Source organism: Oncorhynchus gorbuscha, linkage group LG26 (assembly GCF_021184085.1).
Source record: "Oncorhynchus gorbuscha isolate QuinsamMale2020 ecotype Even-year linkage group LG26, OgorEven_v1.0, whole genome shotgun sequence".
Classification (NCBI taxonomy): domain Eukaryota; kingdom Metazoa; phylum Chordata; class Actinopteri; order Salmoniformes; family Salmonidae; genus Oncorhynchus; species Oncorhynchus gorbuscha.
In genome coordinates, this window is record NC_060198.1 from 39,116,146 (window position 1) to 39,143,372 (window position 27,227).

The 27,227-nt window shown below is 42.8% G+C and overlaps 1 protein-coding gene and 1 long non-coding RNA gene across 2 annotated transcripts; both read left to right on the forward strand.

The window, feature by feature from the left end:
* The first annotated feature begins 738 nt into the window (after nt 1-738).
* Nucleotides 739-26,912, forward strand: LOC124016122 (growth arrest-specific protein 7-like). Its single transcript, XM_046331653.1, has 10 exons — nt 739-992; nt 6,959-7,057; nt 7,678-7,793; nt 8,945-9,019; nt 9,148-9,226; nt 9,929-10,057; nt 12,351-12,474; nt 16,236-16,315; nt 16,444-16,542; nt 24,008-26,912. Exons 1-10 carry the CDS (start codon nt 858-860, stop codon nt 24,119-24,121), a joined length of 1,050 nt encoding a protein of 349 aa, XP_046187609.1. The 5' UTR covers nt 739-857; the 3' UTR covers nt 24,122-26,912.
* LOC124016123 lies at nt 20,306-20,975 on the forward strand. Its single transcript, XR_006835312.1, has 3 exons — nt 20,306-20,587; nt 20,659-20,820; nt 20,942-20,975. It is a non-coding gene; the product is annotated as an uncharacterized LOC124016123 (long non-coding RNA).
* Nucleotides 26,913-27,227: the final 315 nt, after the last annotated feature.

Sequence of the window (27,227 nt, forward strand, 5' to 3'; positions counted from 1 at the left end):
TTTTCCTCTGACTTGCTTCTTAATCATAATTAGCCTTCTAGTTATCATTACTAAGCCATTTCCCTCAGACCCTGCCCCCTCTCCTATCTCCTTATCCTCTCCTCCCTAATTCAAAACCCCCTCTCTCTCTCTCTCTCTCTCTCTCTCTCTCTCTCTCTCTCTCTCTCTCTCTCTCTCTCTCTCTCTCTCTCTCTCTCTCTCTCTCTCTCTCTCTCTCTCTCTCTCTCTCACACACACACACACACACACACTCCCTCTTTCTCTCTGTCTCTTTCTTTCAATCTCTCTGAAGAGGGAAGAGGGAGGCATGGTGATCGAATGTGTAAATAAATCCCCACCTCTCCTTCAGTCTTCCATCTCTCAACTAAATTCAAGGGGGATTTATTGGCATGGGAAACATATGTTTACATTGCTAAAGCACTCTCTCTCTCGCTCTCTTCCGCTGGCTCCATCCATGTGTTGTCTCACTAGTTTTCAGTATGGACAGTAGGGAGACACAGGGCTCCTCACTGCATCTTCCCCCTGCCGTCAACCTCCAGACTCGGGTGACAGTCTCGTCACGCTCCTAGGACTATGACCAACCGCATCCACCCCCTCCCTCCACTCCACACATCCCCCTCTATTCTCCCCAGCCCCTTACTCACCCCACCACCCCCACCCCGCCACCCCCACCCCCACCCCCACCCCACCCCTGTGACGCGTCTCCACTCGACTCACCACGTCAGGCAGGCAGCAGGCTGTGAGAGGCAGCCTCAGTTGCAGGAGCAGGGTTTCCCCGTGAGGAGCAGCGAGAGGAGCAGAGAGAGGAGCAGAGAGAGGAGCAGAGAGAGGAGCAGGAGGAGTAGAGGTGTTGTGTGATGATGGAGGCGGCCAGCTTTGACACCGAGGAGAGCTTTGACGTTGACGATGCCTCCTGTCTCTCCCAACAGAACCCGGGGAACAATTCGCCAGCTAAGAGGCAGAACAAGGAGATCAAGGAGACCAAGATAACAGTGAGTACCCTGGAGATCCAAAACCCAGAACCTCTCCATCTCACTACCCATCTCTCTCTGTGTCGCCCTCACTCTCTCTTTCTCTCTGTGTTGTTCTCACTCTCTCTCTCTCTCTGTTTCTCTCTCTCTGTCTATCTCTGTTTCTCTCTCTCTATCTCTCTCTGTTTCTCTCTCTCTGTCTATCTCTGTTGTTCCCTTTCTCTCTCAGAGCAACAGCAGCCTCAGACTGTGTTTAGGATACAGATCCTGTGCACCATTACACCAGGGAGAAACAGCAGATGTGACAGAATGTTTATTTTTTATCTAGGATTATTCCCTTTTGAGATAATTGAACAGAAGACAGAAGATAACCATTTTTACCCGACAATAGGCTAGATGTTTGTGTATTTCATTCCACCATCTGCCAACGTTAAAATGTACTGCATCTACCCACTATGCTACAGTGTGTCCGTGTAGCAGTGTAGCCTCTGTGTTTGGCTGCAGATCTCTGTGGAGTGATGGGGGAACCCACAGTGCAGGAACACTGCTGCCACACCAAACAGCCTATTGGATAGAACATTAGTCTTAATCAGTGCTAATCTTTTTCTCATTGACTGTACTGTGTCTACTCCCTTCTATCAGTCTTGTGGGTTTGGGACTGAGGCTTGCACAAGCGGCATTTACACACAGGAGATGCGTCCTCAAGCAATGAAGAGGTTCAGATTTCTCTCAGTTCACAGAAGCTGCCGCAGACTTTGAGTAAGAATAGGTATCCCATGCAGCAAAGTCATATTCTGTAGCTCAGTTGGTAGAGCATGGCGCTTGTAACGCCAGGGTAGTGGGTTCGATCCCCGGGACCACCCATTTTTGCACACATGACTGTAAGTATAAAAGCTCTTTGGCATATATTATTATTTATTATATTATATTTTTTTCATACTCTTTCAATGTATGATGGGCATTGATTTTCTTGAAAAGCACAAGATCTTTGTAGCTGACAGTTGACATCTCTGGGTATATTTAGAGTATATTTCTCTCTGACAGATCCAGAATCTGACGAGCTCTCTGAGTCTTCTTCTCTAGAAAACATAGAAATATATTATGTGAGTGTAATGCTGCATCCCTCCCACCCCCCAATGGACCCCACATGGCTGCAGGACAATGCAGTTCACCCAGGACTGCATTCACCAAAACACAACATCAACACTTCCACATTACAGCCATGATTATAATGCCGTTCTACTCTCCATCAACAACAGCTACTGAAAACATTTACATCACACACGCATCTTGAATTCCTACTCCCACGTATCCATAACCAGCATTCATTCAACTCATTATACTCAGAAATATAGAAACTCATTTCTAACAAATTAGGGATTTGTGTGGACCACATGTAACCAGATTTATGTAGAACATCCCTCAGAGTGTTTAAGTTGTTCTGACACTGGACCTCGTGGTTATGTAACCTATAATGAGGAATGTATGAGGAGATGGTGAGTGCTGGGCTGAGGGCTGACAGACAGTTCTGTGTGTGCCCAGTGTTGGTTCTGCTCGGTGGGCTCGCTGGCCTGCTCCAGCCACGGGAGCTGTCAGTCTGCCTATTGTGAAGCCCCACCGACCTGCACAGAGAGATGCAAGCAAGGCCAGTTTCCATGGTTACAAAAGCAATAGCACACTGATTAATGGTGCTGAAATGGAAAAGACTGCCATAGGAAACACTGGAGCCATTCAGAAAACGAATTGAATTGATATTGTGGAAAAATAGAAAACTTTTTTTATTTTTTATCTGTAGATCTTTTTTTTACAGGTGAGCTTTGTTTGATAGGGCTTGATTGATGGCATCGTTGACAAAGGATTGGGGTGCTGTTGTGCACCCCAATCCTCAGTGTACTATCCAATCCTACATGAGACATGATGGTCTGTACACATCCTCAACATTTAACCATGACGTCATGTCTTCTGTAGAAATATGAATGGATCAAGCACTGAACATCTCAGAAAAGGAGACCACTAGATTAGGCGACATTCATTCCATTATAATGCAGTTTTATACTTTGCGGTGTAAAGAGAAATCGCATGAATGGGGTAACTGGTCTGTGATAATTGATATTCATGGCTTTGTTTAGGGACTCATTCATTGCATAGAAGAAGTGGTGTCGTGTAATGATGGAATAATGGGAGGTTGTAGTCGTTGATGCTGAGTATGGCGTTCATCATGATGTCAGTCCAGGAGGGTGTTTTTCTGTTGTCCCATGATGCATGTTGCGTCACATGACCTGTCTTCCAGCTGTCATGGACAGACTCAGATCCCATATAGATGGATCATGGCCCCTCCATTAGAGACAGTGGAGGCTGGTGAAGGGAGGATGGCTCATACTAATGGCTGGAATGTAGTGAATGGAACGGTGTGTTTAATGTGTTTTAATCAATTTTAATGAGCCTATCCTCCCATTTAAAGTGACACCAGCCTCCGCTGATTTGAGACCAATAGACCCGTAACCTTGTTGTTACCTTGTCTCCTCCGTATTATAAGGCTGGTCCTGAGTGTGATGGAAGGAAGATGCACAGGGCTGAATCATCTGAATAGCCAGGCATGTTTTAAGTAACAGCTTGTTGGGGTGTCATCTTGTGTTGTTTGGAAGACTCAGATGGGTTATTTTTGATTATTATTAATAGAAAATGTTTTACCAAAGCGGGCACACAATAATCACTCATTAAATGAATGAACACAGTTGGAGGATGCAACAGCATTCTGAGAATAGTGGAGGACGTCTTGGAATCTTTTGTTATTATGGGGGATTGTGCCTTTACAGCAAAAGTAATTTGTCGCATAGCAACAGTGGCTGAGTACCCTACAGTGTGTGTGTGTGTGTGTGTGTGTGTGTGTGTGTGTGTGTGTGTGTGTGTGTGTGTGTGTGTGTGTGTGTGTGTGTGTGTGTGTGTGTGTGTGTGTGTGTGTGTGTGTGTGTGTGTGTGTGTGTGTGTGTGTGTGTGTGTGTGTGTGTGCCGGGGGAAGAGTTATTTTCTGATAGTGTTAGCTAAGGTGGCAAGAGATTTATGTGTTGATACACTGTCTATGTCTTTAAGCATGGGTTATATTCTGTGTTGTATGTCTTTAAGCATGGGTTATATTCTGTGTTTTATGTCTTTAAACATTAGTTATTGTCTGTGTTGTATGTCTTTAAGCATGGGTTATATTCTGTGTTGTATGTCTTTAAGCATGGGTTATATTCTGTGTTTTATGTCTTTAGGCATGGGTTATATTCTGTGTTTTATGTCTTTAAGCATGGGTTATATTCTGTGTTTTATGTCTTTAAGCATTAGTTATTTTCTGTGTTCTATGTCTTTAAGCATGGGTTATATTCTGTGTTTTATGTCTTTAAGCATTAGTTATTTTCTGTGTTCTATGTCTTTAAGCACTGGTTATGTTCTCTGTTTTATGTCTTGAAGCATGGGTTATATTCTGTGTTGTATGTATTTAAGCATGGGTTATATTCTGTGTTGTATGTATTTAAGCATGGGTTATATTCTGTGTTTTATGTCTTTAAGCATGGGTTATTTTCTGTGTTCTATATCTTTAAGCATGGGTTATATTCTGTGTTTTATGTCTTTAAAACTGGGTTATATTCTGTGTTGTATGTCTTTAAGCATGGGTTATATTCTGCGTTGTATGTCTTTAAGCATGGGTTATATTCTGTGTTTTATGTCTTTAGGCATGGGTTATATTCTGTGTTTTATGTCTTTAAGCATGGGTTATATTCTGTGTTTTATGTCTTTAAGCATTAGTTATTTTCTGTGTTCTATGTCTTTAAGCATGGGTTATATTCTGTGTTTTATGGGTTATATTCTGTGTTTTATAACCCATATCTTTAACCATGGGTTATATTCTGTGTTTTATGTCTTTAAGCATGGGTTATTTTCTGTGTTTTATGTCTTTAAAACTGGGTTATTTTCCATGCTGTTAGTGATATTTCTGTCTATTCAGCAGAGCTAAACCATTCCAATGTGTGAGGCCCAGCTCACAATTTTTAAACGTCCAGGCAATAAATGAACCTTTCTACATTTACCTCAGCATTTAGGGTGGAAATGACTGTATAATGAATGCAGGTAGAGGACAGACTGTCCCTCTGGTTGATTAGGCAAACTGGCACTTGTCAATACTGTCTGCTGTTGGGGGTAAGTGTAATTAGTCTGTTCTAAACTACAGGAATGACCATCATCATGTGAATCATTCATAAGCTATGACCCTGCCTGCCTCTCAGAACCTCCATAACACTGTCAGGCTGAACCATAACACCCTCGATTTGCTGACTGTCCAAAAACATCAACTACTATAAACCACATAGTGCCAACAGTGCCATACAATTCTCCCTGGTTTTCATAGAGGTAATGAATATGAATCTCTGAGTCCTAACAGTGTAGCACCCCACTAAGAGCCCATAAAAGAGTAGTGAGCTATAGAGACAGCCATGCTGCAGATAGATGGTCTCATTTTCTGGAGGATGTGAGCAGGAGATAAACAACAGCAGTGATAGATGGCGAGTCAGTGTGATGGACAATCTGGTGTCCGTGACAATCAGTCTGATCTCTCAGGCAGAAAATGAACAAAGTGATTGGGCTCCACCAACTATGTAAATCCTGTTGTGTAGCGTTTGAAAGAGTCTACGACACTTCTATGTGTGTTCCTACTACTGTATCTCATGTGGTGTGTGGAAGCTTTCATATTATGCAGACTTATAGGTGTGTGTGTGTGTGTGTGTGTGTGTGTGTGTGTGTGTGTGTGTGTGTGTGTGTGTGTGTGTGTGTGTGTGTGTGTGTGTGTGTGTGTGTGTGTGTGTGTGTGTGTGTGTGTGTGTGTGTGTGTGTGTGTGTGTGTGTGTGTGTGTGTGTGTGTGTGTGTGTGTGTGTGTGTGTGTCTGATTGGTGCACCTCCTTTCTCTTGCCTGTCCGTATGTGGGTGTTAGTGTGTACATATTAGATATCCAGGGGCCATTGATAGAACTGATTTCAAGCAGGAGTTGGAGATCTCTGCAGATGGCTGGTTGCCTTCAGGAAAGAACGGAGCTCGTGTTAGGATTTATTACAGAATAGCTTTTCGGGCTTGCTTCCATTGTTTGGACTGTTTTTTCTCAGGAACATCTCTAAATATTTCCCTAATTCTAAATAGTTTCAACTCCCAATAGGCTCAATGATTTGCAACACAAAGCGTCAAACAATGTCATAGTTACATAAGCAAATATGGTAATCAGCTAGTAGAAATGTGCACAGTGTGTTTTTTTCCTTGTCGTGTGCTTTAGCCAAGCAGTGAACACATGATACATATTTGTGCATCTGAGATTCAGCATGTCTGGATGTCCATGTAGTCTGCTGGGATGTCATTGGCAGTATGGCATAGATAGAAGACATGTTGTTGTGCCAGCAGGGAGAGGTTACAGATGGTGAACATTACATAATTGCAGTCCTCTAAGGGTAATTGAAGACGCTGTGGACCAGAGTGTGTATTCAGTCTGATTGCTGGGTGTGTTAAGCTGTGACTCCGCTCTACAGTGGTTTGGGTTGTTGTTGGTTGTTTCCTCTGTATCACTGATTGTAGGTCTTTCTCTTCATTATGATGTTGTTTTAGTTTATCGCAAATAAGTGTAAGGATCGTAAGGCCAGGACTGGCCGGTTTGTGCTCTCTCTTTCTCCCCCCTCTCTTTTCTCTCCCTATTTCTCTGTCCCTCTCCCCTTCATCTGTCCCCCTCCATGTCTCCCCCCCCCTCCACCTCTGAGGATTCTCTGGGTCACCATCTTGATGACCAACACCCCCTGAGAGTATTTACTCATTCCTGACCTTTACTCCCATCCTCATGACAGACAAAAACCGAGCCTCCATGTCCCGTCTCCAAATGAGAAGCTTCTATGCACATCTCCCACAAATGACATCTTTGATGTCTGCTCTAACCATAGCGTTTCTCCCACATTCACTCTTTTTTTGCACTCAGATCAACTGTGTCACCTTCCCGCTGCCCAGTGTGATGCCAGATCAGCCAGAGCAGCAGCTACTGAAGCCCAATGAGTGGAGCTACTGTGACTACTTCTGGGTAAGATAGCGCCCTGACATCTCTAAACCACTCTCCAGCTCATAGAACAAGATCCCTACTTCCTATGTTTATAGGAATCTCATCCCTGTTACATATGACTTTGAATCCAAAAGGGTAGATTTTGTCTGTCATATTAACGCAAATTCATGTGTCTACAAACATGATTGTAACAGAAGCCTCTTTTCACTGAACTGTGATTTGGATGGTTGTTCTCAGTGGCTGTCTGTATTTCTGTGGCATAATGTGCTCCACTCAGCCAAAGCTCAAGCCCATTGTGTGAATTGAATCTGTCACCTCTGGTTCACGTGGGGCTACCACATCACTCCCTGTCGTATCCGCATCCTGTTACACATAGTGGGATGTGCTGCTCCTTGTTCAACCCTTAGACACACACACACACTCATAACTCACACGCAACTGACGAACACACCCACGTGCGCATGCACTCCTTGACACATACATTTGTAGTTCTCTGACTCATACACTCATCCACACACACACACTCCCCAACACCCCTCACCACTCACACACACACACACTCAATGTCATTTTCTCCATGAAATGAAGTCTGTGGCTGTATTCGTCTGCGTGTGTGATTGATGCTCCATCCTCTCCCTCAGACTGACAAGAAGGACCCCCAAGGGACCCCCTCTGTGGGCGGCTTTGAGGTGCTGCTGCAGAAACAGCTCAAGGGCAAACAGATGCAGAAAGAGATGGCTGAGTTTGTCCGGGAGAGGTAACACAACATAGTCAGCTTGGAAGGGGTCAGTGGTACTGTGTATTTTTTTGTGTTGGGAAATGTTATTGATGAATTTATTGTATCTTTTTTGATCGTAATCTTATTTGGACTGTTTGTCATGTCTTATCAGGGTGAAACAGGGTTCTCTTGTCATTATGTTATTGTAGAGCGTGGGTTATTTTGTCCTTGACAACCTGGCTCCACTCTATAGTATCTATTCATATATTTACATTGTATTTATTTAACAGACGCTCTTCTTCAGAGCGACTTGCAGGAGCGATTAGGGTTAAGTGCCTTGCTCAAGGGCACATGGAGAGATTTTTCAGCTAGTCGACTTGGGGACTGACCCGACACGGTTGACTTCCAGGCTAGCTGCTGCCCCAGGTGTATCATCCCCATGCACATCTGAATTCAGATACATGTGTTGTACTGTACTAGGTTTATAACGTTGTAGACGTACATAAAGTAGACGTCCTAAACATATGCTTTCATAGGCTTCAGCATAGCAAGAGGCCCCATTTTGCGCCCACAACAAAAGTTCCCATTGACTCAATAGACTTGATAATTAAGTGGACTTTCACTTTTTCCCCTGACTCTATTCACACAATTCATTTAAAGGTCCCATTCCCCAACATTCTAATTGAGGGCTGACCATTCTTCATTGGTTCAGTGAGACAGCTGACCTGATGTCAGATTCTGGCCATATCCATTTCTTTGGAATGGCCTTCGTGACCTCCCGTAGAGGACAGGTTTACTCAGATGTGTATTGGTTAATGGGTATTTGTGGGATAATTGAATGTCACAGAAATATGGCTGGTCTTTCTGAGTCGCCCTCAGGGTGGCCATGAGTAAATAGCCTCACATCATTCCCATCTCTGGCCTTTCCACAGGAAAGTGCATTAACTCATATCCAGGCTGTTGTTACAGGATATTGTTTGATATCTTCTCAGCACAGAATAATAGGCTTTGAGCATCATAGTGGCCACAGTGCTGTATGTCTTTGGGTGTCGGCGATATACTGGAGGACAGTGTCTCCATGCCCCAATGCTCCTCTGAAACTCTGTCAGCTTTTAAAAAATGTTCTCCTCTATTGGTCTTCCCTGGAGTCCCATACTTTAGAGCCCCATGGCTGTCTTTGTCCGTTGCAGGATAAAGATTGAAGATGAATACTCTAAGAACCTCTCCAAGCTCTCCCAGAGCCCCTTGGCTGCTCAGGAGGAAGGGTGAGTGAGTTAACAGAATAGACTTCTATTCGTTCTATATTCTTCACCATATACCTGTTTGCTACTTGGGTGTTTTCCCATCCATTCTATCCAGTTTGGTTGATGTCTCTTGTTTGATCCCATTCCAGAACCCTTGGGGAAGCTTGGGCCCAGCTGAAGAGGAGTTGTCATGATGAGGCTGAAGTCCACCTCAAGTTCTCCAATAAGGTAGCCTACTGTCCTGCTAGAAGATACTGTGGATGTTATAGATTGCATGTACTGTAACAGACCAAGAACATTCTAAAATCTCCATGTGAACTGACGGAAGTGGACAACATCCATGCTTCACTCATACCTTCAATAACATTATAAGATGTATTTTCTATGGGCTATGGAGCCCTTAGAGAAGGCTTAGCTGGCAGTCAGTTTATTTATGTGTTCCTTTGGTCAATCCAAGGCCTCTATGACCACGTATTGGGGTGTTTGTTTACCTCACTCTGGTCTGACATGGGCAAAGAAAAAGAGGGGGAGGGGGGGGGGCTTACAGCAGCATTTACCAGTGAAGGAAAAACTCTACTGGGTCTTAAGAATGCTTAATATAAAGCAGAGGTAGCCTTGAAGCTTTACAAAGCCTCCATTGTCTGACTGATTACTGGTGTCTTCTGATGAGCCCCAGGCTGCGGACATGCAGCACGCCATGATCCCCTCTCCTCTGAGCTCGGAGACACCACGGCTGATGGGGTGGGCCTATGTGAATTTTTCATTGTATCCATGCTTTATGCAGCTAGGTCACATATATCCTGTATAGGACTACCAGGACTCTAAATCTGTGTATTTATATAGTAGTTACATAGGCAGATACAATGTAGTTACAGTGTAGTTACATATAAGTACATATCAATTACAACTGTAATAACTGTACCTCTTCAGCTCCAGTGTGAGGTGGAGAAGCCCCTGCTAACGTTCAGAGACAACTTCAAGAAGGAGTTGAAGAAGTATGATCACCACATCATAGACCTCAGGAAGCAGCTGGCCAGCCGCTATGCAGGCGTGGAGAAGGTATGGACCATTCTAAACCAAAGCATCCTATAATCATTGTCCTACAATTCAGGTTTTCCCATAGAAGCTTTAAATGATCCAAAATTAATATCATAAAAAGTGGTTTAGGGATGATGCACTGGCGACTGGTGGCCCCAGGCTGACTGGCGGCTCTGGCGGCCCCTGGCTGACTGGCGGCACTGGCGGCCCCTGGCTGACTGGCGGCACTGGCGGCCCCTGGCAGACTGGCGGCACTGGCGGCCCCTGGCAGACTGGCGGCACCGGCGACCCCTTGCAGACTGGCAGCACTGGCGGCGCTGGGCAGACTGGCAGCACTGGCGGCGCTGGGCAGACTGGCGGCACTGGCGGCGCTGGGCAGACGGGTGGCTCAGGCGGCGCTGGGCAGACGGGTGGCTCAGATGGCGCTGGGCAGACGGGAAGCTCTAGCAACGCTGGAGAGGAAGGCTCTGGCAGCGCTGGACTGAGAAGCTCTGGCGCCTCTGGAATGAGGGGCGGAAGCTCTGGACAGAGGGGCGGAAGCTCTGGACAGAGGGGCGGAGGCTCTGGACAGAAGGGCAGGGGCTCTGGCAGCGCTGAACAGGCGAGAGACTCCGGCAGCGCTGGAGAGGAGGAAGGCTCTGGCAGTGCTGGACAGGCGAGGCGCACTGTAGGCCTGATGCGTGGTGCTGGCACTGGTGGTACTGGGCCGAGGACACGCACAGGAAGCCTGGTGCGGGGAGCTGCCACCTGAGGGCTGGTGCGTGGAGGTGGTACCGGATAGACCGGACCGTGCAGGCGCACTGGAGCTCTTGAGCACCGACCCTGCCCAACCTTACCCGGTTGAATGGTCCCGGTCGCCCTGACAGTGCGGCGAGGTGGAATAGCCCGCACTGGGCTATGCAGGCGAACCGGGGACACCGTGCTCAAGGCTGGTGCCATGTAAGCCGGCCCAAGGAGACGCACTGGACACCAGATGCGTAGAGCCGGTTTCATGGCACTTGGCTCAATGCCCACTCTAGCCCGGCCGATACGAGGAGCTGGAATGTACCGCACCGGGCTATGCACCCGCACTGGGGACATCGTGCGCTCCACCGCATAACACGGTGCCTGCCCGGTCTCTCTCGCCCTCCGGTAAGCACAGGAAGTTGGCTCAGGTCTCCTACCTGGCTTCGCCACACCTCCTGTGTGCCCCCCTCCAAGAAATTTTTGGGGCTGCCTCTCGGGCTTCCTTGCCAGCCGTGTTCCCTCATATCGCCGGCTCCTCTCTCCGGCTCCATCTGCTCTCCTAGCTGCCTCCACCTGTTCCCATGAAAGGCAATCTTTTCCCGCCAGGATCTCCTCCCATGTGTAGCAACCCTTGCCATCCAATACATCGTCCCATGTCCATTCCTCTTTGCGCCGCTCCTGCTGCTGCCCGTTACCACGCCGCTTGGTCCTGTTGTGGTGGGTGATTCTGTAACGGTTTTCTTGCTGTGAAGGAGAGGCGGACCAAAATGCAGCGTGGTTTCTAGTCATGGTTCTTTAATAAAAACTCTACACATGAACAGACTAACGAAACGTGAAAACCTAAAACAGCCCTATCTGGTGCAAACACAGAGACAGGAACAATCACCCACCAACACACAGTGAAACCCAGGCTACCTAAGTATGATTCTCAATCAGAGACAACTAATAACACCTGCCTCTGATTGAGAACCATACTAGGCCGAAACATAGAAATACCCAAATCATAGAAAAACAAACATAGACTGCCCATCCCAACTCACGCCCTGACCATACTAAATAATGACAAAACAAAGGAAATAAAGAACGTGACAGATGATCTGACTACACCACAGCATTATTCTGTTGGACTATTGAAACCATTCAACGTATTATAAGATGAACTGTTTTTCTGCTCAGGAAAAACCTGTTGCTTTTTGTTGCCTATCTTTCTCCCCATGGTAATCATATAGACTAGATTAATCAATCGATCATAACGTCCTGTTCGTTTTATTTGAGTTGAGGCATCCATTAAACACAGGAGATTTTGTGGGTTTACGGTTCGTGTCTGCCAAGTGCTGTGTTTACATTTCCAACAGTGTTACATCATGACATTGGAGAATTGCCTCAACAGACGAGATGAAGGAAGATCCTGTGATGTGAAATAAGAATAGATTAAGGGATGAGGCCGGGATTTGAGTGGGGAAATAGGTAGCCGAGATGAAAGGGCTGCCATAACTGTGGTAATAGCTGTAGGTTCAGTAGATCTGAGGATTAGCATGAAATGACTCATATTGTTTCTGTATTCACACTGCTGCTTGGGTTGATGTAGGCCCGTAAAGCCCTGGCAGACCGGCAGAAAGATCTGGAAGTGAAGACCCAGCAGCTGGACATCAAGCACATGAACAAACACGAGGAGGACATCAAGAAGGCCCGGCGGAAATCCACACAAGCAGGTCAGGGGTTAAACACACATTGCATCATATGTAGAGCAGCCACACGTCACAGTTCCATGAAACACCAGCATAGCAGTGCCGATTCTACCCCCAGAGAGGAGAGAACATGCACCCAAAGCATGCTGCATTCTCAGGTGTGCTTTTTATTAACTTACCACAGTGTACTTCTGAAGGCGACAAATTGCCTTTCTCCTTTCAAATCTGAGCCGTTCAATTCACCCACAGCGGTGTTTCTTGATAAATCAGCCCTGTATCGCTGAGCAGCGGCTTTTATGTTGCGTAAGCCCCTTTTGAGGCCACTCTTGCATTGCACGCAAATTGCCTACCCTTGTGATGTTATGCTGCCATTGTGTAAAGTTGTAGTGGTGTTTTCATAAGCAGCAAGAGGAATAGCCGAAAGAGTGAGAACTCTGTTGAGGGAAGCACCCCCTGGCACAACACCAGAAAACATTGCAAAAGAGAGCCCGTAGTATTTCAACATGGAAATAAGTTTAATGATCTATTTTTATGGTGGGATAATAAGTCGGCTAGGAGAGGACCATTAACCACAATCCCCAGGGCTAATCTTTTGGTCGCAGTGAACAAGAGTGTCAATGGAGGACTTGTCCCATCCGGACCAGCCAGGCATCCCAAACAGTCAGATCTGGCAACATGGATCACATGGCCGGGCCTGTTGTGTAAATGGAGACAGGGTTGCGGACAGTGCAGATATGTTTCACACGCTCAGGGTTCAGACTTGGGGTGGATTCCCAGACTGTGTTGCCTAAGAAGACTATGTTTTCCCCAGCAGGAGGCAGAGGGGGTGAGGTGGGGCTGTGCTGCAGTCAGATGGGGAATGTGGGAGGGTTCAGTCAGACATGGATGGGGTTTGAGAACAACACTAAAGCTCACTGCCAACAGCAGCCAATAGAAATGTAATCATACTAAGCAATTAGCACAGTTAAAATATTGAGCAATGTTTCTTAATTTATAATTAAAACCATCTGTTATACTGCAAGTATATTTTCCAGTGTTTTGTGTTGTACTGTATCTCTCATATATATTGCATTATCATGTGCTTAGGAGACAAACACGTCTTGCTTTGCATTTATATTTGAATGTGGAATCATAGTGAATATGCTTAATTCCGATAACATGAGGGTATGATCAGCCATGCAGTACAATGCCTGGGGCTCCCATTTCTCTGTATTCCAGATAATATGATCGTACAAATAGTTCCGGTGCCAAGATTGTAATTGCTTTTCCGTACATATCTACGCACACACTTTAGAGGAAAAAGCCATCATGAAAAAATAAATAATTAAAAGTCGTCATCTTGTTCATTCTCTCTCCCACTCAGATCCTTAGTCTCAGTTCACAGCTCTAATCAATAGATCCCGTTAGGCACGCTTTAGATGACGTCTGCCTTGTGTCTTTTACTTTTTACAGGGGCAAATGTCATTAAAGACCCTGGCCTCATTACCATATAGATTGAGATGTGCTATTATTGGAGAGGCTCGATTGTAAAATAACTTCCTCTGTAGTTTTGTTTTAGGTTGTTTCTTACACCCTTTTGTCGTGACGTTGCATTAGTTAATGTGACGACTGTTGCTCATCGAATGATTAAAGTTTCTAATTGCGCGATTAACTGAATCAAGCAATTATTAACTCATTAACCTGGAGCGACATGGGAAAAATCATTTTTATTGAGTTTCTATTTCCCAAATCTCGTTCTGAACGTTGTATAGTCCGTGAATCTGCACCAATGAGTTCGGATCCGGGTCTCACCAATGAGTTCAGATCCGGGTCTCACCAATGAATTCGTACCACACCAATCTTAGTTGAATATTTATTTACTAAAAAGCTAAAATGATGATAAAAGATACACATAGACAAAACACATTATAGGCTATTGATTAGAACTTAGTATAACGGGCCAACACACTATGGCGCGTGTTACCCACAATGGGGATTTCAAAAGAGAGAGAAAAAAGAAAGTACACGAGAGAAATATACATCTAGGTGAATTTGTCAGCTATTCTATTCTAACCCTAGCCTTGCCCCAAACTGCCGCTCTTATGGGTCAGAATATAATGATGTAATTATGTGGGGAAGTTATCTGTGGATCCTCCACGTGGACCGTTCAGGCTGCTCGATGATGCACTTCTCTGGCGCGCCTTTCTGGTCGTCCTCACGATGTCAGTGTCCTTTTTGCTTAGGAGTCTGTTCCCTCACCCTTGCTATGGAAGGGGTCTTCCGAGGACAGACAGCTCAGAGCTCACAGCATAGGAATGAAACCTTTTAGATACCACTATTCACTGGGATTGGATGCTAAGGGGGTCCGGCTTGAATTCACCCGCTTAGACACAGCTACTCATCCGTAGCTTGGGTTCTGGGTTCGTTGACTTTTTAGACCTTGGCTGCAACTTGGGTCACGTAGTCTTCTGTAAATTCTTTACTCACAGGTTTTATACCCTTGGGTCAGAAGTGGGCGTAACTGCCTTTAGGGCAATTCTCTGGGCGTACCTAGTTAAGAGCAAGGTCTAGGTTTTTCTCAAATCCAATTTTAGACAACTAACTTATCATTTCATCTTTACCAAAACATTCCCTTTGATATGGACTTTTTCCACACAATGTACAATGTATAAACATCAAACATATACTAGGAAAACTCTTCACGTTACAATGTTGTTATATGTTGTATGTTGTTATGGTATAATGTTGTTATGGTCTAATGTTGTTATGGTCTAATGGTCTAATGTTGTTATGGTCTAATGTTGTTATGGTCTAATGTTGTTATGGTCTAATGTTGTTATGGTCTAATGCTGTTATGGTCTAATGGTCTAATGTTGTTATGGTCTAATGGTCTAATGTTGTTATGGTCTAATGGTCTAATGTTGTTATGGTCTAATGGTCTAATGTTGTTATCGTAGAATGTATGCACACATGACTGTAAGTCGCTTTGGATAAAAGCGTCTGCTAAATGGCATATATTATTTATTATTATTAATGTTTTCGTAATAACGTCATCTATTAACCTTTAATAACTGAACAAAAATGACATACATGTTCATATTCCATCTATCATCACGACCACCATTGTGGCCGACGGAAACCATTCCAAAGTCCCTTTATTTCATGTTTAATGTTCTGATGCTGGTTCTCCATAGTAACAGGACAAAGGAATTTGTCTGTGGCCTGAGATTTACCAGGGGCGTGAGGGGTCATAAAACCCCCACATCTTCAGACCCCTAGATCTCTCCTCCTCTGTTGAGGTTGAGAGATAATCTGTAGGGTTGTGGTCTCCTGTAACCTGACCTGATCAGGACAGTCATGACACTTTCTACAGTAGGCCTTTGTAATATATGTCTAATAGATTGAACTGAAATGTAGAAGAACGTTTCTAGGTCACATTTGCTTTGCACTTTTCTTCAACCCTATTTAACCAAGCTTTAATAGACTTAGCATCAGAGGTTAGCATCGGAGGTTAGCCTCTGCATTACGTTGCATCGATAGAGATGTCCCACACTGCAACAGGCATGGTTACTGAGTGCCCTTTGCTGGAGACATAAGGACTGAGTTCATGCACACTTTTCCTCATGCATAAGTTAATTTAGGGCCTACATTTAATGTAGTAAATACTTCAAGCCGGTAGTACTTCATATTTAACTACCTCAATTTAACTGCACAGGTATACCAGCAACTTAATGTTGATTTGTTGAGTATTACCTCCTAGTCAAACACACTGTGTTGAATGACCACTCTGAATCTGTTCTCTACAGGTGATGACCTGATGCACAATGTGGACCTGTACAACCGGGCCCAGTCCAAGTGGTTTGAGGAGATGGTCACCACAAGCCTGGTAATACAATTGAACTAACTCTTCATAGTCTCATTGTTGACAACAAACAATAAAAGCTGATCACGTTCATCATTATCTTTGACAGTGAGGTTGATTCCTTTGTCTATGTATTTCCCTCTGTTCTTCAGGAGCTGGAGAGACTTGAGGTTGAGAGGGTGGAGATGATACGACAGGATTTACGCCTGTACACAACGCTGCGACATGAAACTGACATGTTCAACCAAAGTGTGAGCCATGTGTCCATTTCACTTACAGTACAAGTGGCGGTTCCCTTGAGTCAGCCTGACAGAACATGTGGCTGTTTGCTGGAGTCAGACAACCAATCTGACAGTCATGACAACCTGGACTCAAGGGTAGAATACGGTCACCGTAACCGACCTTGATGTAACATAGTAAAAGTACATCTGGGACACCCCAATTAGAATGATATGTTACGTTTTGTATGGTATGTGTTAATTTGTAGATGTATGATATGTTACGAATTACAATTCGTATAATATGTGATGAATTGCAATTTGTACAATATGTTACAAATTTGCCAAATGTATGATATGTTAAGAATTATGAATTATAATGTTAGCTAGGTGGCTAAGGCTAGGGGTTATGGTTAGGGGTTAAAGTTTGGTTAAGGTTAGTTTTAGGAGTTAGTTTAAGGGTTAGATTAGGGTTAGGGGAAGGTTTAGCTAATGTAGCCGATGTGAAATGGCTAGCTAGTTAGCGATAGTGGCATTTCAATCGGTGACGTCACTTGCTCTGAGACCTTGAAGTAGTGGTTCCCCTTGCTCTGTAAGGGCCGCGGCTTTTGTGGAGCGATGGGTAACGATGCTTCGAGGGTAACTGTTAATGTGTGCAGAGCGTCCCTGGGTCGCGACCAGGTCGGGGCAAGGTTGACGGACGTAGAGTCTATACTGTTACACTAACATGCTAAGTCAGGGGTCTCCAACCTTTTCTGGCATGAGAGCTACTTCTAAAAAATGAAACATGTCAGGAACTACTCATTTTTTCCCTAGCTTTAAAATAGTCACATTCTTCTCTTCTCCTCTCCCCTCCAACTCTTCCCTGGGACCTTAGTGTACAGGAGAAAGTAGTGCATGATGTTTTCTGTCAATATACCTGTTTTTAAAAATGGTCAATAAACAAATCTAAGGGGAGGCTCTATAAAATCCAAATTGTTTTATATTTTCCCAAATTATGTTTTTTCAGTTTTATTTTTCCTGTTTTAAGATTGTTTTTGTTTTTCACTTTCAAAATTACACTTGTTCATAGAGAAACAACGAAATTGGATGTTTAGAGTCACAACAGAAGACCTTATATTTTTGGTCTGGAATAAAACGCATTTAGATTTTGAGTATAATTTCCCTTTAATTGTGCATCTAGAGAATGAGCAATGTGCCATCTAATGTGCCGGTCTAGCAATGGTTCTGTACTACTGATGCTTATTTAACGGTAACGTTTGCAAATAATAGACACAAATGATATACTTACTCATGATATACAGTACTCCTGCCGGGTAAGAAATTAATTGGCAGATATCGTGTTGGATTTGGCTTTTTTTGCGAATAGTGGCTAACCAATGGTGATGTCAATGTTGCGTTGATTAGATTGTAGCTGGGAGCTTACGGTCTCTGATACTTGGGAGATTTGTTTTTGTCAGTTGCGAGATCCATCTGTTGGAGACCCCTGTGCTAAGTAGTTTCAAAGTATCTAAAAAGTAGTAAGTAGTTTCAAAGTTGCTAATGAGCTAATATGCTAATGTTGTCTGTGATGAGATTCGAGTATGCAAACTTTGGATTGCTAGGCGTTCGCGTTATACCGGTAACCTTCTGCCTTATGATACCATGCCAAACGTAACATATCATACTAATTTGAGTGTCCTGTATTTACATTTACCATGTCACGTCTAGTCTGTAAGACCAGACTGGCCATGGTCAGCCTAGTTAATTGATGAGCAGTTTGGAACAGTTATGTTAAATAATCAAATATACAACATAGGTTGCACTTTGTGTGATGGTTACCATCTGGAGAGCATAGTGCTACAGTAAAACAGAATGGTCATCAGTGAAATAGGTCTTTTGGAGAGCATAGTGCTACAGTAAAACAGAATGGTCATCAGTGAAATAGGTCATTTGGAGAGCAGAGTGCTACAGTAAAACAGAATGGTCATCAGTGAAATAGGTCATTTGGAGAGCAGAGTGCTACAGTAAAACAGAATGGTCATCAGTGAAATAGGTCTTTTGGAGAGCATAGTGCTACAGTAAAACAGAATGGTCATCAGTGAAATAGGTCATTTGGAGAGCAGAGTGCTACAGTAAAACAGAATGGTCATCAGTGAAATAGGTCATTTGGAGAGCAGAGTGCTACAGTAAAACAGAATGGTCATCAGTGAAATAGGTCATTTGGAGAGCAGAGTGCTACAGTAAAACAGAATGGTCATCAGTGAAATAGGTCTTTTGGAGAGCATAGTACAGTAAAACAGAATGGTCATCAGCTACAGTAAAACAGAATGGTCATCAGTGAAATAGGTCATTTGGAGAGCATAGTGCTACAGTAAAACAGAATGGTCATCAGTGAAATAGGTCATTTGGAGAGCATAGTGCTACAGTAAAACAGAATGGTCATCAGTGAAATAGGTCATTTTGGAGAGCATAGTGCTACAGTAAAACAGAATGTGAAATAGGTCATCAAAACAGAATGGTCAAATGAAATAGTCATTTGGAGAGCATAGTGCTACAGTAAAACAGAATGGTCATCAGTGAAATAGGTCATTTGGAGAAAACAGAATGGTCATAGTGCTACAGTAAAAAACAGAATGGTCATCAGTGAAATAGGTCATTTGGAGAGCAGAGTGCTACAGTAAAACAGAATGGTCATCAGTGAAATAGGTCATTTGGAGAGCAGAGTGCTACAGTAAAACAGAATGGTCATCAGTGAAATAGGTCAGTTTGGAGAAATAGCAGAGTGCTACAGTAAAACAGAATGGTCATCAGTGAAATAGGTCATTTGGAGAGCATAGTGCTACAGTAAAACAGAATGGTCATCAGTGAAATAGGTCATTTGGAGAGCAGAGTGCTACAGTAAAAAATGGTCAGAATGGTCATCAGTGAAATAGGTCATTTGGAGAGCAGAGTGCTACAGTAAAACAGAATGGTCATCAGTGAAATAGGTCATTTGGAGAGCAGAGTGCTACAGTAAAACAGAATGGTCATCAGTGAAATAGGTCATTTGGAGAGCAGAGTGCTACAGTAAAACAGAATGGTCATCAGTGAAATAGGTCATTTGGAGAGCAGAGTGCTACAGTAAAACAGAATGGTCATCAGTGAAATAGGTCATTTGGAGAGCAGAGTGCTACAGTAAAACAGAATGGTCATCAGTGAAATAGGTCATTTGGAGAGCAGAGTGCTACAGTAAAACAGAATGGTCATCAGTGAAATAGGTCATTTGGAGAGCAGAGTGCTACAGTAAAACAGAATGGTCATCAGTGAAATAGGTCATTTGGAGAGCAGAGTGCTACAGTAAAACAGAATGGTCATCAGTGAAATAGGTCATTTGGAGAGCAGAGTGCTACAGTAAAACAGAATGGTCATCAGTGAAATAGGTCATTTGGAGAGCAGAGTGCTACAGTAAAACAGAATGGTCATCAGTGAAATAGGTCATTTGGAGAGCAGAGTGCTACAGTAAAACAGAATGGTCATCAGTGAAAAAACAGAATGGTCAGGTCATTTGGAGAGCAGAGTGCTACAGTAAAACAGAATGGTCATCAGTGAAATAGGTCATTTGGAGAGCAGACTGCTACAGTAAAACAGAATGGTCATCAGTGAAATAGGTCATTTGGAGAGCAGAGTGCTACAGTAACACAGAATGGTCATCAGTGAAATAGGTCCTTTGGAGAGCAGAGTGCTACAGTAAAACAGAATGGTCATCAGTGAAATAGGTCTTTTGCTACAGTAAAACAGAATGGTCATAGTGTGCTACAGTAAAACAGAATGGTCATCAGTGAAATAGGTCATTTGGAGAGCAGAGTGCTACAGTAAAACAGAATGGTCATCAGTGAAATAGGTCATTTGGAGAGCAGAGTGCTACAGTAAAACAGAATGGTCATCAGTGAAATAGGTCATTTGGAGAGCATAGTGCTACAGTAAAACAGAATGGTCATCAGTGAAATAGGTCATTTGGAGAGCAGAGTGCTACAGTAAAACAGAATGGTCATCAGTGAAATAGGTCATTTGGAGAGCAGAGTGCTACAGTAAAACAGAATGGTCATCAGTGAAATAGGTCATTTGGAGAGCATAAAACAGTGCATAGTGAAATAGGTCAGTAAAACAGAATGGTCATCAGTGAAATAGGTCATTTGGAGAGCAGAGTGCTACAGTAAAACAGAATGGTCATCAGTGAAATAGGTCATTTGGAGAGCAGAGTGCTACAGTAAAACAGAATGGTCATCAGTGAAATAGGTCATTTGGAGAGCAGAGTGCTACAGTAAAACAGAATGGTCATCAGTGAAATAGGTCATTTGGAGAGCAGTAAAACAGTGCTACAGTAAAAAACAGAATGGTCATCAGTGAAATAGGTCATTTGGAGAGTAAAACAGAGTGCTACAGTAAAACAGAATGGTCATCAGTGAAATAGGTCATTTGGAGAGCAGAGTGCTACAGTAAAACAGAATGGTCATCAGTGAAATAGGTCATTTGGAGAGCAGAGTGCTACAGTAAAACAGAATGGTCATCAGTGAAATAGGTCATTTGGAGAGCAGAGTGCTACAGTAAACAGAATGGTCATCAGTGAAATAGGTCCTTTGGAGAGCAGAGTGCTACAGTAAAACAGAATGGTCATCAGTGAAATCATTTGGAGGTCTTTGGTCATCAGGAAATAGAGCATAGTGCTGGTCATCAGTAAAACAGAATGGTCATCAGTGAAATAGGTCATTTGGAGAGCAGAGTGCTACAGTAAAACAGAATGGTCATCAGTGAAATAGGTCATTTGGAGAGCAGAGTGCTACAGTAAAACAGAATGGTCATCAGTGAAATAGGTCATTTGGAGAGCAGAGTGCTACAGTAAAACAGAATGGTCATCAGTGAAATAGGTCATTTGGAGAGCAGAGTGCTACAGTAAAACAGAATGGTCAGAATGGTCATCAGTGAAATAGGTCATTTGGAGAGCATAGTGCTACAGTAAAACAGAATGGTCATCAGTGAAATAGGTCATTTGGAGAGCAGAGTGCTACAGTAAAACAGAATGGTCATCAGTGAAATAGGTCATTTGGAGAGCAGAGTGCTACAGTAAAACAGAATGGTCATCAGTGAAATAGGTCTTTTGGAGAGCATAGTGCTACAGTAAAACAGAATGGTCATCAGTGAAATAGGTCATTTGGAGAGCAGAGTGCTACAGTAAAACAGAATGGTCATCAGTGAAATAGGTCATTTGGAGAGCATAGTGCTACAGTAAAACAGAATGGTCATCAGTGAAATAGGTCAGAATTTGTGAAATAGAGCAGAGTGCTACAGTAAAACAGAATGGTCATCAGTGAAATAGGTCATTTGGAGAGCAGAGTGCTACAGTAAAACAGAATGGTCATCAGTGAAATAGGTCATTTGGAGAGCAGAGTGCTACAGTAAAACAGAATGGTCATTTGGAGAGCAGAGTGCTACAGTAAAACAGAATGGTCATCAGTGAAATAGGTCTTTTGGAGAGCATAGTGCTACAGTAAAACAGAATGGTCATCAGTGAAATAGGTCATTTGGAGCAGCAGAGTGAATGGTACAGTAAAACAGAATGGTCATCAGTGAAATAGGTCTTTTGGAGAGCATAGTGCTACAGTAAAACAGAATGGTCATCAGTGAAATAGGTCATTTGGAGAGCAGAGTGCTACAGTAAAACAGAATGGTCATCAGTGAAATAGGTCATTTGGAGAGCATAGTGCTACAGTAAAACAGAATGGTCATCAGTGAAATAGGTCATTTGGAGAGCAGAGTGCTACAGTAAAACAGAATGGTCATCAGTGAAATAGGTCATTTGGAGAGCAGAGTGCTACAGTAAAACAGAATGGTCATCAGTGAAATAGGTCTTTTGGAGAGCATAGTGCTACAGTAAAACAGAATGGTCATCAGTGAAATAGGTCATTTGGAGAGCAGAGTGCTACAGTAAAACAGAATGGTCATCAGAAATGGTCATTTGGAGAGCAGTGAAATAAAACAGAATGGTCATCAGTGAAATAGGTCATTTGGAGAATGGTCATCAGTGAAATAGGTCTTTGGAGAGCATAGTGCTAGTTGGAGAGCATAGTGCTACAGTAAAACAGAATGGTCATCAGTGAAATAGGTCATTTGGAGAGCAGAGTGCTACAGTAAAACAGAATGGTCATCAGTGAAATAGGTCATTTTGCTACAGTAAAACAGAATGGTCATCATTTGGAGAGCAGAGTGCTACAGTAAAACAGAATGGTCACCAGTGAAATAGGTCTTTTGGAGAGCATAGTGCTACAGTAAAACAGAATGGTCATCAGTGAAATAGGTCATTTGGAGAGCATAGTGCTACAGTAAAACAGAATGGTCATCCGTGAAATAGGTCTTTTGGAGAGCATAGTGCTACAGTAAAACAGAATGGTCATCAGTGAAATAGGTCTTTTGGAGAGCATAGTGCTACAGTAAAACAGAATGGTCATCAGTGAAATAGGTCTTTTGGAGAGCATAGTGCTACAGTAAAAAGAATGGTCATCAGTGAAATAGGTCATTTGGAGAGCATAGTGCTACAGTAAAACAGAATGGTCATCCGTGAAATAGGTCTTTTGGAGAGCATAGCACTACAGTAAAACAGAATGGTCATCAGTGAAATAGGTCATTTGGAGAGCATAGTGCTACAGTAAAACAGAATGGTCATCCTTGAATTAGGTCTTTTGGAGAGCATAGTGCTACAGTAAAACAGAATGGTCATCAGTGAAATAGGTCATTTGGAGTGTGGTGTATGTTGATTTTTAAAAATCAGATCCTTGTTAGGAGCTAACAATTTTAGATCAAGTATCCCAATACAAAGGATTTGTGCAATGTACTCAGATCAACATGTTGGTAAGCATGTTTGTTGTGAAAATGCTGGCCAAACAGTTAAAATGATTTCACTGCCTCCAAACTCGATCACCATACCACTGTCACCCCTTCACCAGCTGTTATCACCCCCTGCTGACTGTTTCACTGGGCCATACTTGAACAGGGAGAAGGAACCCAGATGCTCTCCTCATGTAGGAGGTGCAAACACCTGCAGATCTAACGAGACGTTGAGGGTCCTGTACCAAGGGTAGTGCCACTTTGGTTGATGGTGAAGGACAATTACAGGTGGCACACACTACTGATCAGCCTAATAAGGAGGTTGTCCTTTAGAGGGCCACTATAACAAGCTCAGCTGATACCCGCTGGCACACTTCTTTGCCTTCAGTTGTATTAGCAAAAGGCAGCTCGATGTGTCTCCAGAAACAGTACGCTTAACCCTGTCCACTATGGATAGAAGTGTCTGTCTCTCCCCTCATTGTGTTCTGTATGAGCATCTATGAGTTCTCTAAGCATTTACATTGTCTATGAGATGTGTCAGTGTTGGCTTCATGTGTGATGTGTGTGTGTGTGTGTGTGTGTGTGTGTGTGTGTGTGTGTGTGTGTGTGTGTGTGTGTGTGTGTGTGTGTGTGTGTGTGTGTGTGTGTGTGTTGGCAGACGGTGGAGCCAGTGGATCAGCTGCTTCAGAGTGTGGACCCAGCCAAAGACCGAGAGCTGTGGGTGCAGGAACACAAGACCGGGGAGCTCCGCCCTGTGGACATGGACATATAGTTAACTACACTGACGTACCTCAAGCAGCCAGAGGCAACACCTCCATACTGTCAAAATCCCACCCAGGCCTCTCACAGAACATTCCAACTACAGCTACAGGTGCAGGTGCATGTATGTTCAGGATAAGGTGAGGCCGGTACATTCTGTCTATGATGACATCAGAATAGCACAATGTTATCTCAGTGATAACTGGAGAAAAGTTATCATTCCCAATGCAGTGCTTTTGAACCTACAATGGAAAAACAAGAGATAAATAGTCCAAATACCAGCATGTTACACTAATACAATGTTTGATAGTTTTACTCTGTATAATGAATGCCAGTAAACAAGCTTAAACAATAATTTTGTTTTTTTATCTGTTACCCTGTTAAGAAGGATACATTTTTATGTATTTGAGGAATAGATTGGATGCATTGTAAAACCTTAGAATTTTGGCATATAAACTGAACAACGAATTATTAACATTTCACTTTATTTTAGATAGTGGAATATGAAACATTATGTGATATCCTAGATTAAATATGATATATTTTCAGATTTACGCCCATTCATTTGACCTGTCAAGATATGCATGTTTTGGGAAAATATCTTACATTTACTGTATATGGTTAAGTGCATATTTGTGAAATATGATGGCTGTCTTGGCACTGTAGTACAATGTATATGGGATGTGTTTACAGAAAGTATATACCCCAAGTTACTGCACTCAATGAACAAGAGTGAATCAAGTCATTAAGGTTTGTCATGAACATGAATTTATGTACAACAACCTCTCTCTAAGTTGAATAGGGTAAGATGTTTAGGATTGTGAAACAGCATGTCTGTCACATGTCACCTCGTGTGGCAGATTGGAACATAGGCCTGAGTCTATTTTGGATCTGTGGTGAGACAATGATGACGACGATCCATGTTACAATGAACACCTTTTAGTGCCTCAAGGTTATAAACAGTACCTGGAATGTTGTTGATATATTCTATTCTGCATCAGTGTATATTTGTAGATACAAGCTAGATGTATTTTGCTGTTAACTGTTTAATTGGTCTTGCACTTTCGGTCAACTAAATGTTTGTACCTTGTTGTTTGTATGAATTATACCAAGATAATAGTCAACAGATTCTAAAGTCATTCATTCATTTTGCACGGCACTTTGTGAGTCAACCATTGCTTAGAGTTGGGAATTGCTATTTTGCATTTATCCTAAATACAGTCCATTTTGTATTTCTAGGAGTGCTTTGTATTTCTAGGAGTGCTTTGTATTTCCAGGAGTGCTTTGTATTTCCAGGAGTGCTTTGTATTTCCAGGAGTGCTTTGTATTTCCAGGAGTGCTTTGTATTTCCAGGAGTGCTTTGTATTTCTAGGAGTGCTTTGTATTTCTAGGAGTGCTTTGTATTTCTAGGAGTGCTTTGTATTTCCAGGAGTGCTTTGTATTTCCAGGAGTGCTTTGTATTTCCAGGAGTGCTTTGTATTTCCAGGAGTGCTTTGTATTTCCAGGAGTGCTTTGTATTTCCAGGAGTGCTTTGTATTTCCAGGAGTGCTTTGTATTTCCAGGAGTGCTTTGTATTTCCAGGAGTGCTTTGTATTTCCAGGAGTGTGCTTTGTATTTCCAGGAGTGCTTTGTATTTCTAGGAGTGCTTTGTATTTCCAGGAGTGCTTTGTATTTCCAGGAGTGCTTTGTATTTCTAGGAGTGCTTTGTATTTCCAGGAGTGCTTTGTATTTCCAGGAGTGCTTTGTATTTCTAGGAGTGCTTTGTATTTCCAGGAGTGCTTTGTATTTCCAGGAGTGCTTTGTATTTCCAGGAGTGCTTTGTATTTCCAGGAGTGCTTTGTATTTCCAGGAGTGCTTTGTATTTCCAGGAGTGCTTTGTATTTCCAGGAGTGCTTTGTATTTCTAGGAGTGCTTTGTATTTCCAGGAGTGCTTTGTATTTCCAGGAGTGCTTTGTATTTCTAGGAGTGCTTTGTATTTCCAGGAGTGTTCAGTTGGACGCTCCAAGTCACATTTTAATGACTCGCAAAAGCTCATCAGAAAAAGTGGTCAATGTTACTTGCACTGGAACCTGTGCTTGTCCATACATTTCATACAGTATGCTATTAACAGATAATAGCATAGCCTTTAGCCAACATATCCACCTTAAAAAGCGTACATAACGTGATATAAAATACTGCATGTTTGTCTGTCTATCTGTCTGTCAGTCTGTATTTTGCCGTTAGTTATTCTGGAAGTGTAACAAAGCAGGGACTTACTGTGTTTATGGACCATCTCCTCGGACTATCACTCCTTTCATATTCTAATGTGGATAATACATTCACTATTCTAAGACATGCATACAGAGAACACATCTATTCAGTATATAGACAACGTCTATTCAGTATATACATGCCTTATCCACATTGTTTCTAGGTGAGAAAATATGAAAATACCACTGAAATGATTTGCATTATTCAATCCCAAACTAATCCAGATTGAAATGTTGTACTTATTGTATATGTTATCAGTATGTGATAGTATGTGTTGACAGTATGTGTCAATGTTATATGTGTTATGGTAAAGTTCTTACATTAGAAGTTAATGTACTTAACTTAACCAGTCATTTTATAGTAATGTTAATGTTGATTTAATTACCTTTTGTTAACTGATTTCCATTTCTCATGTACATCAATTCAAATGCTTTCAATCTTTAAAGAAATGTCAAATCATTGGTGACCTTTGTCCAGACAATATACTGTAGAATGCTGTGTTTACAATAAATTGTTTCCTTGGAAATACGATTTGACAATACTTAAAAGGGTTTTGTTTCATTATCATATACTGGCTTACATACAGTTTGGCTTACTTCAAGTTCTGGGACATGTTTAAATGAATTGGATTCATCCCAATGAGCAGATGAAATTCAGCCTTTTGCCTCTGGCTTTTAAGGTCAATCCCCTCCCCTCTGACTGTCTGTGGATTGGCCAGGGAGATCCAGGGAGATAGGCCAGGTGGGGGAATATTGACATGAAACCAGGCCATGCATTACTGGGAGCCAGATCAGGCTTTAAAGAGAGAACAAGTCCTGTGTTTCTGACCTTACAGCCTGGACAAGTTCAGTGCCAAGATGACATATGAT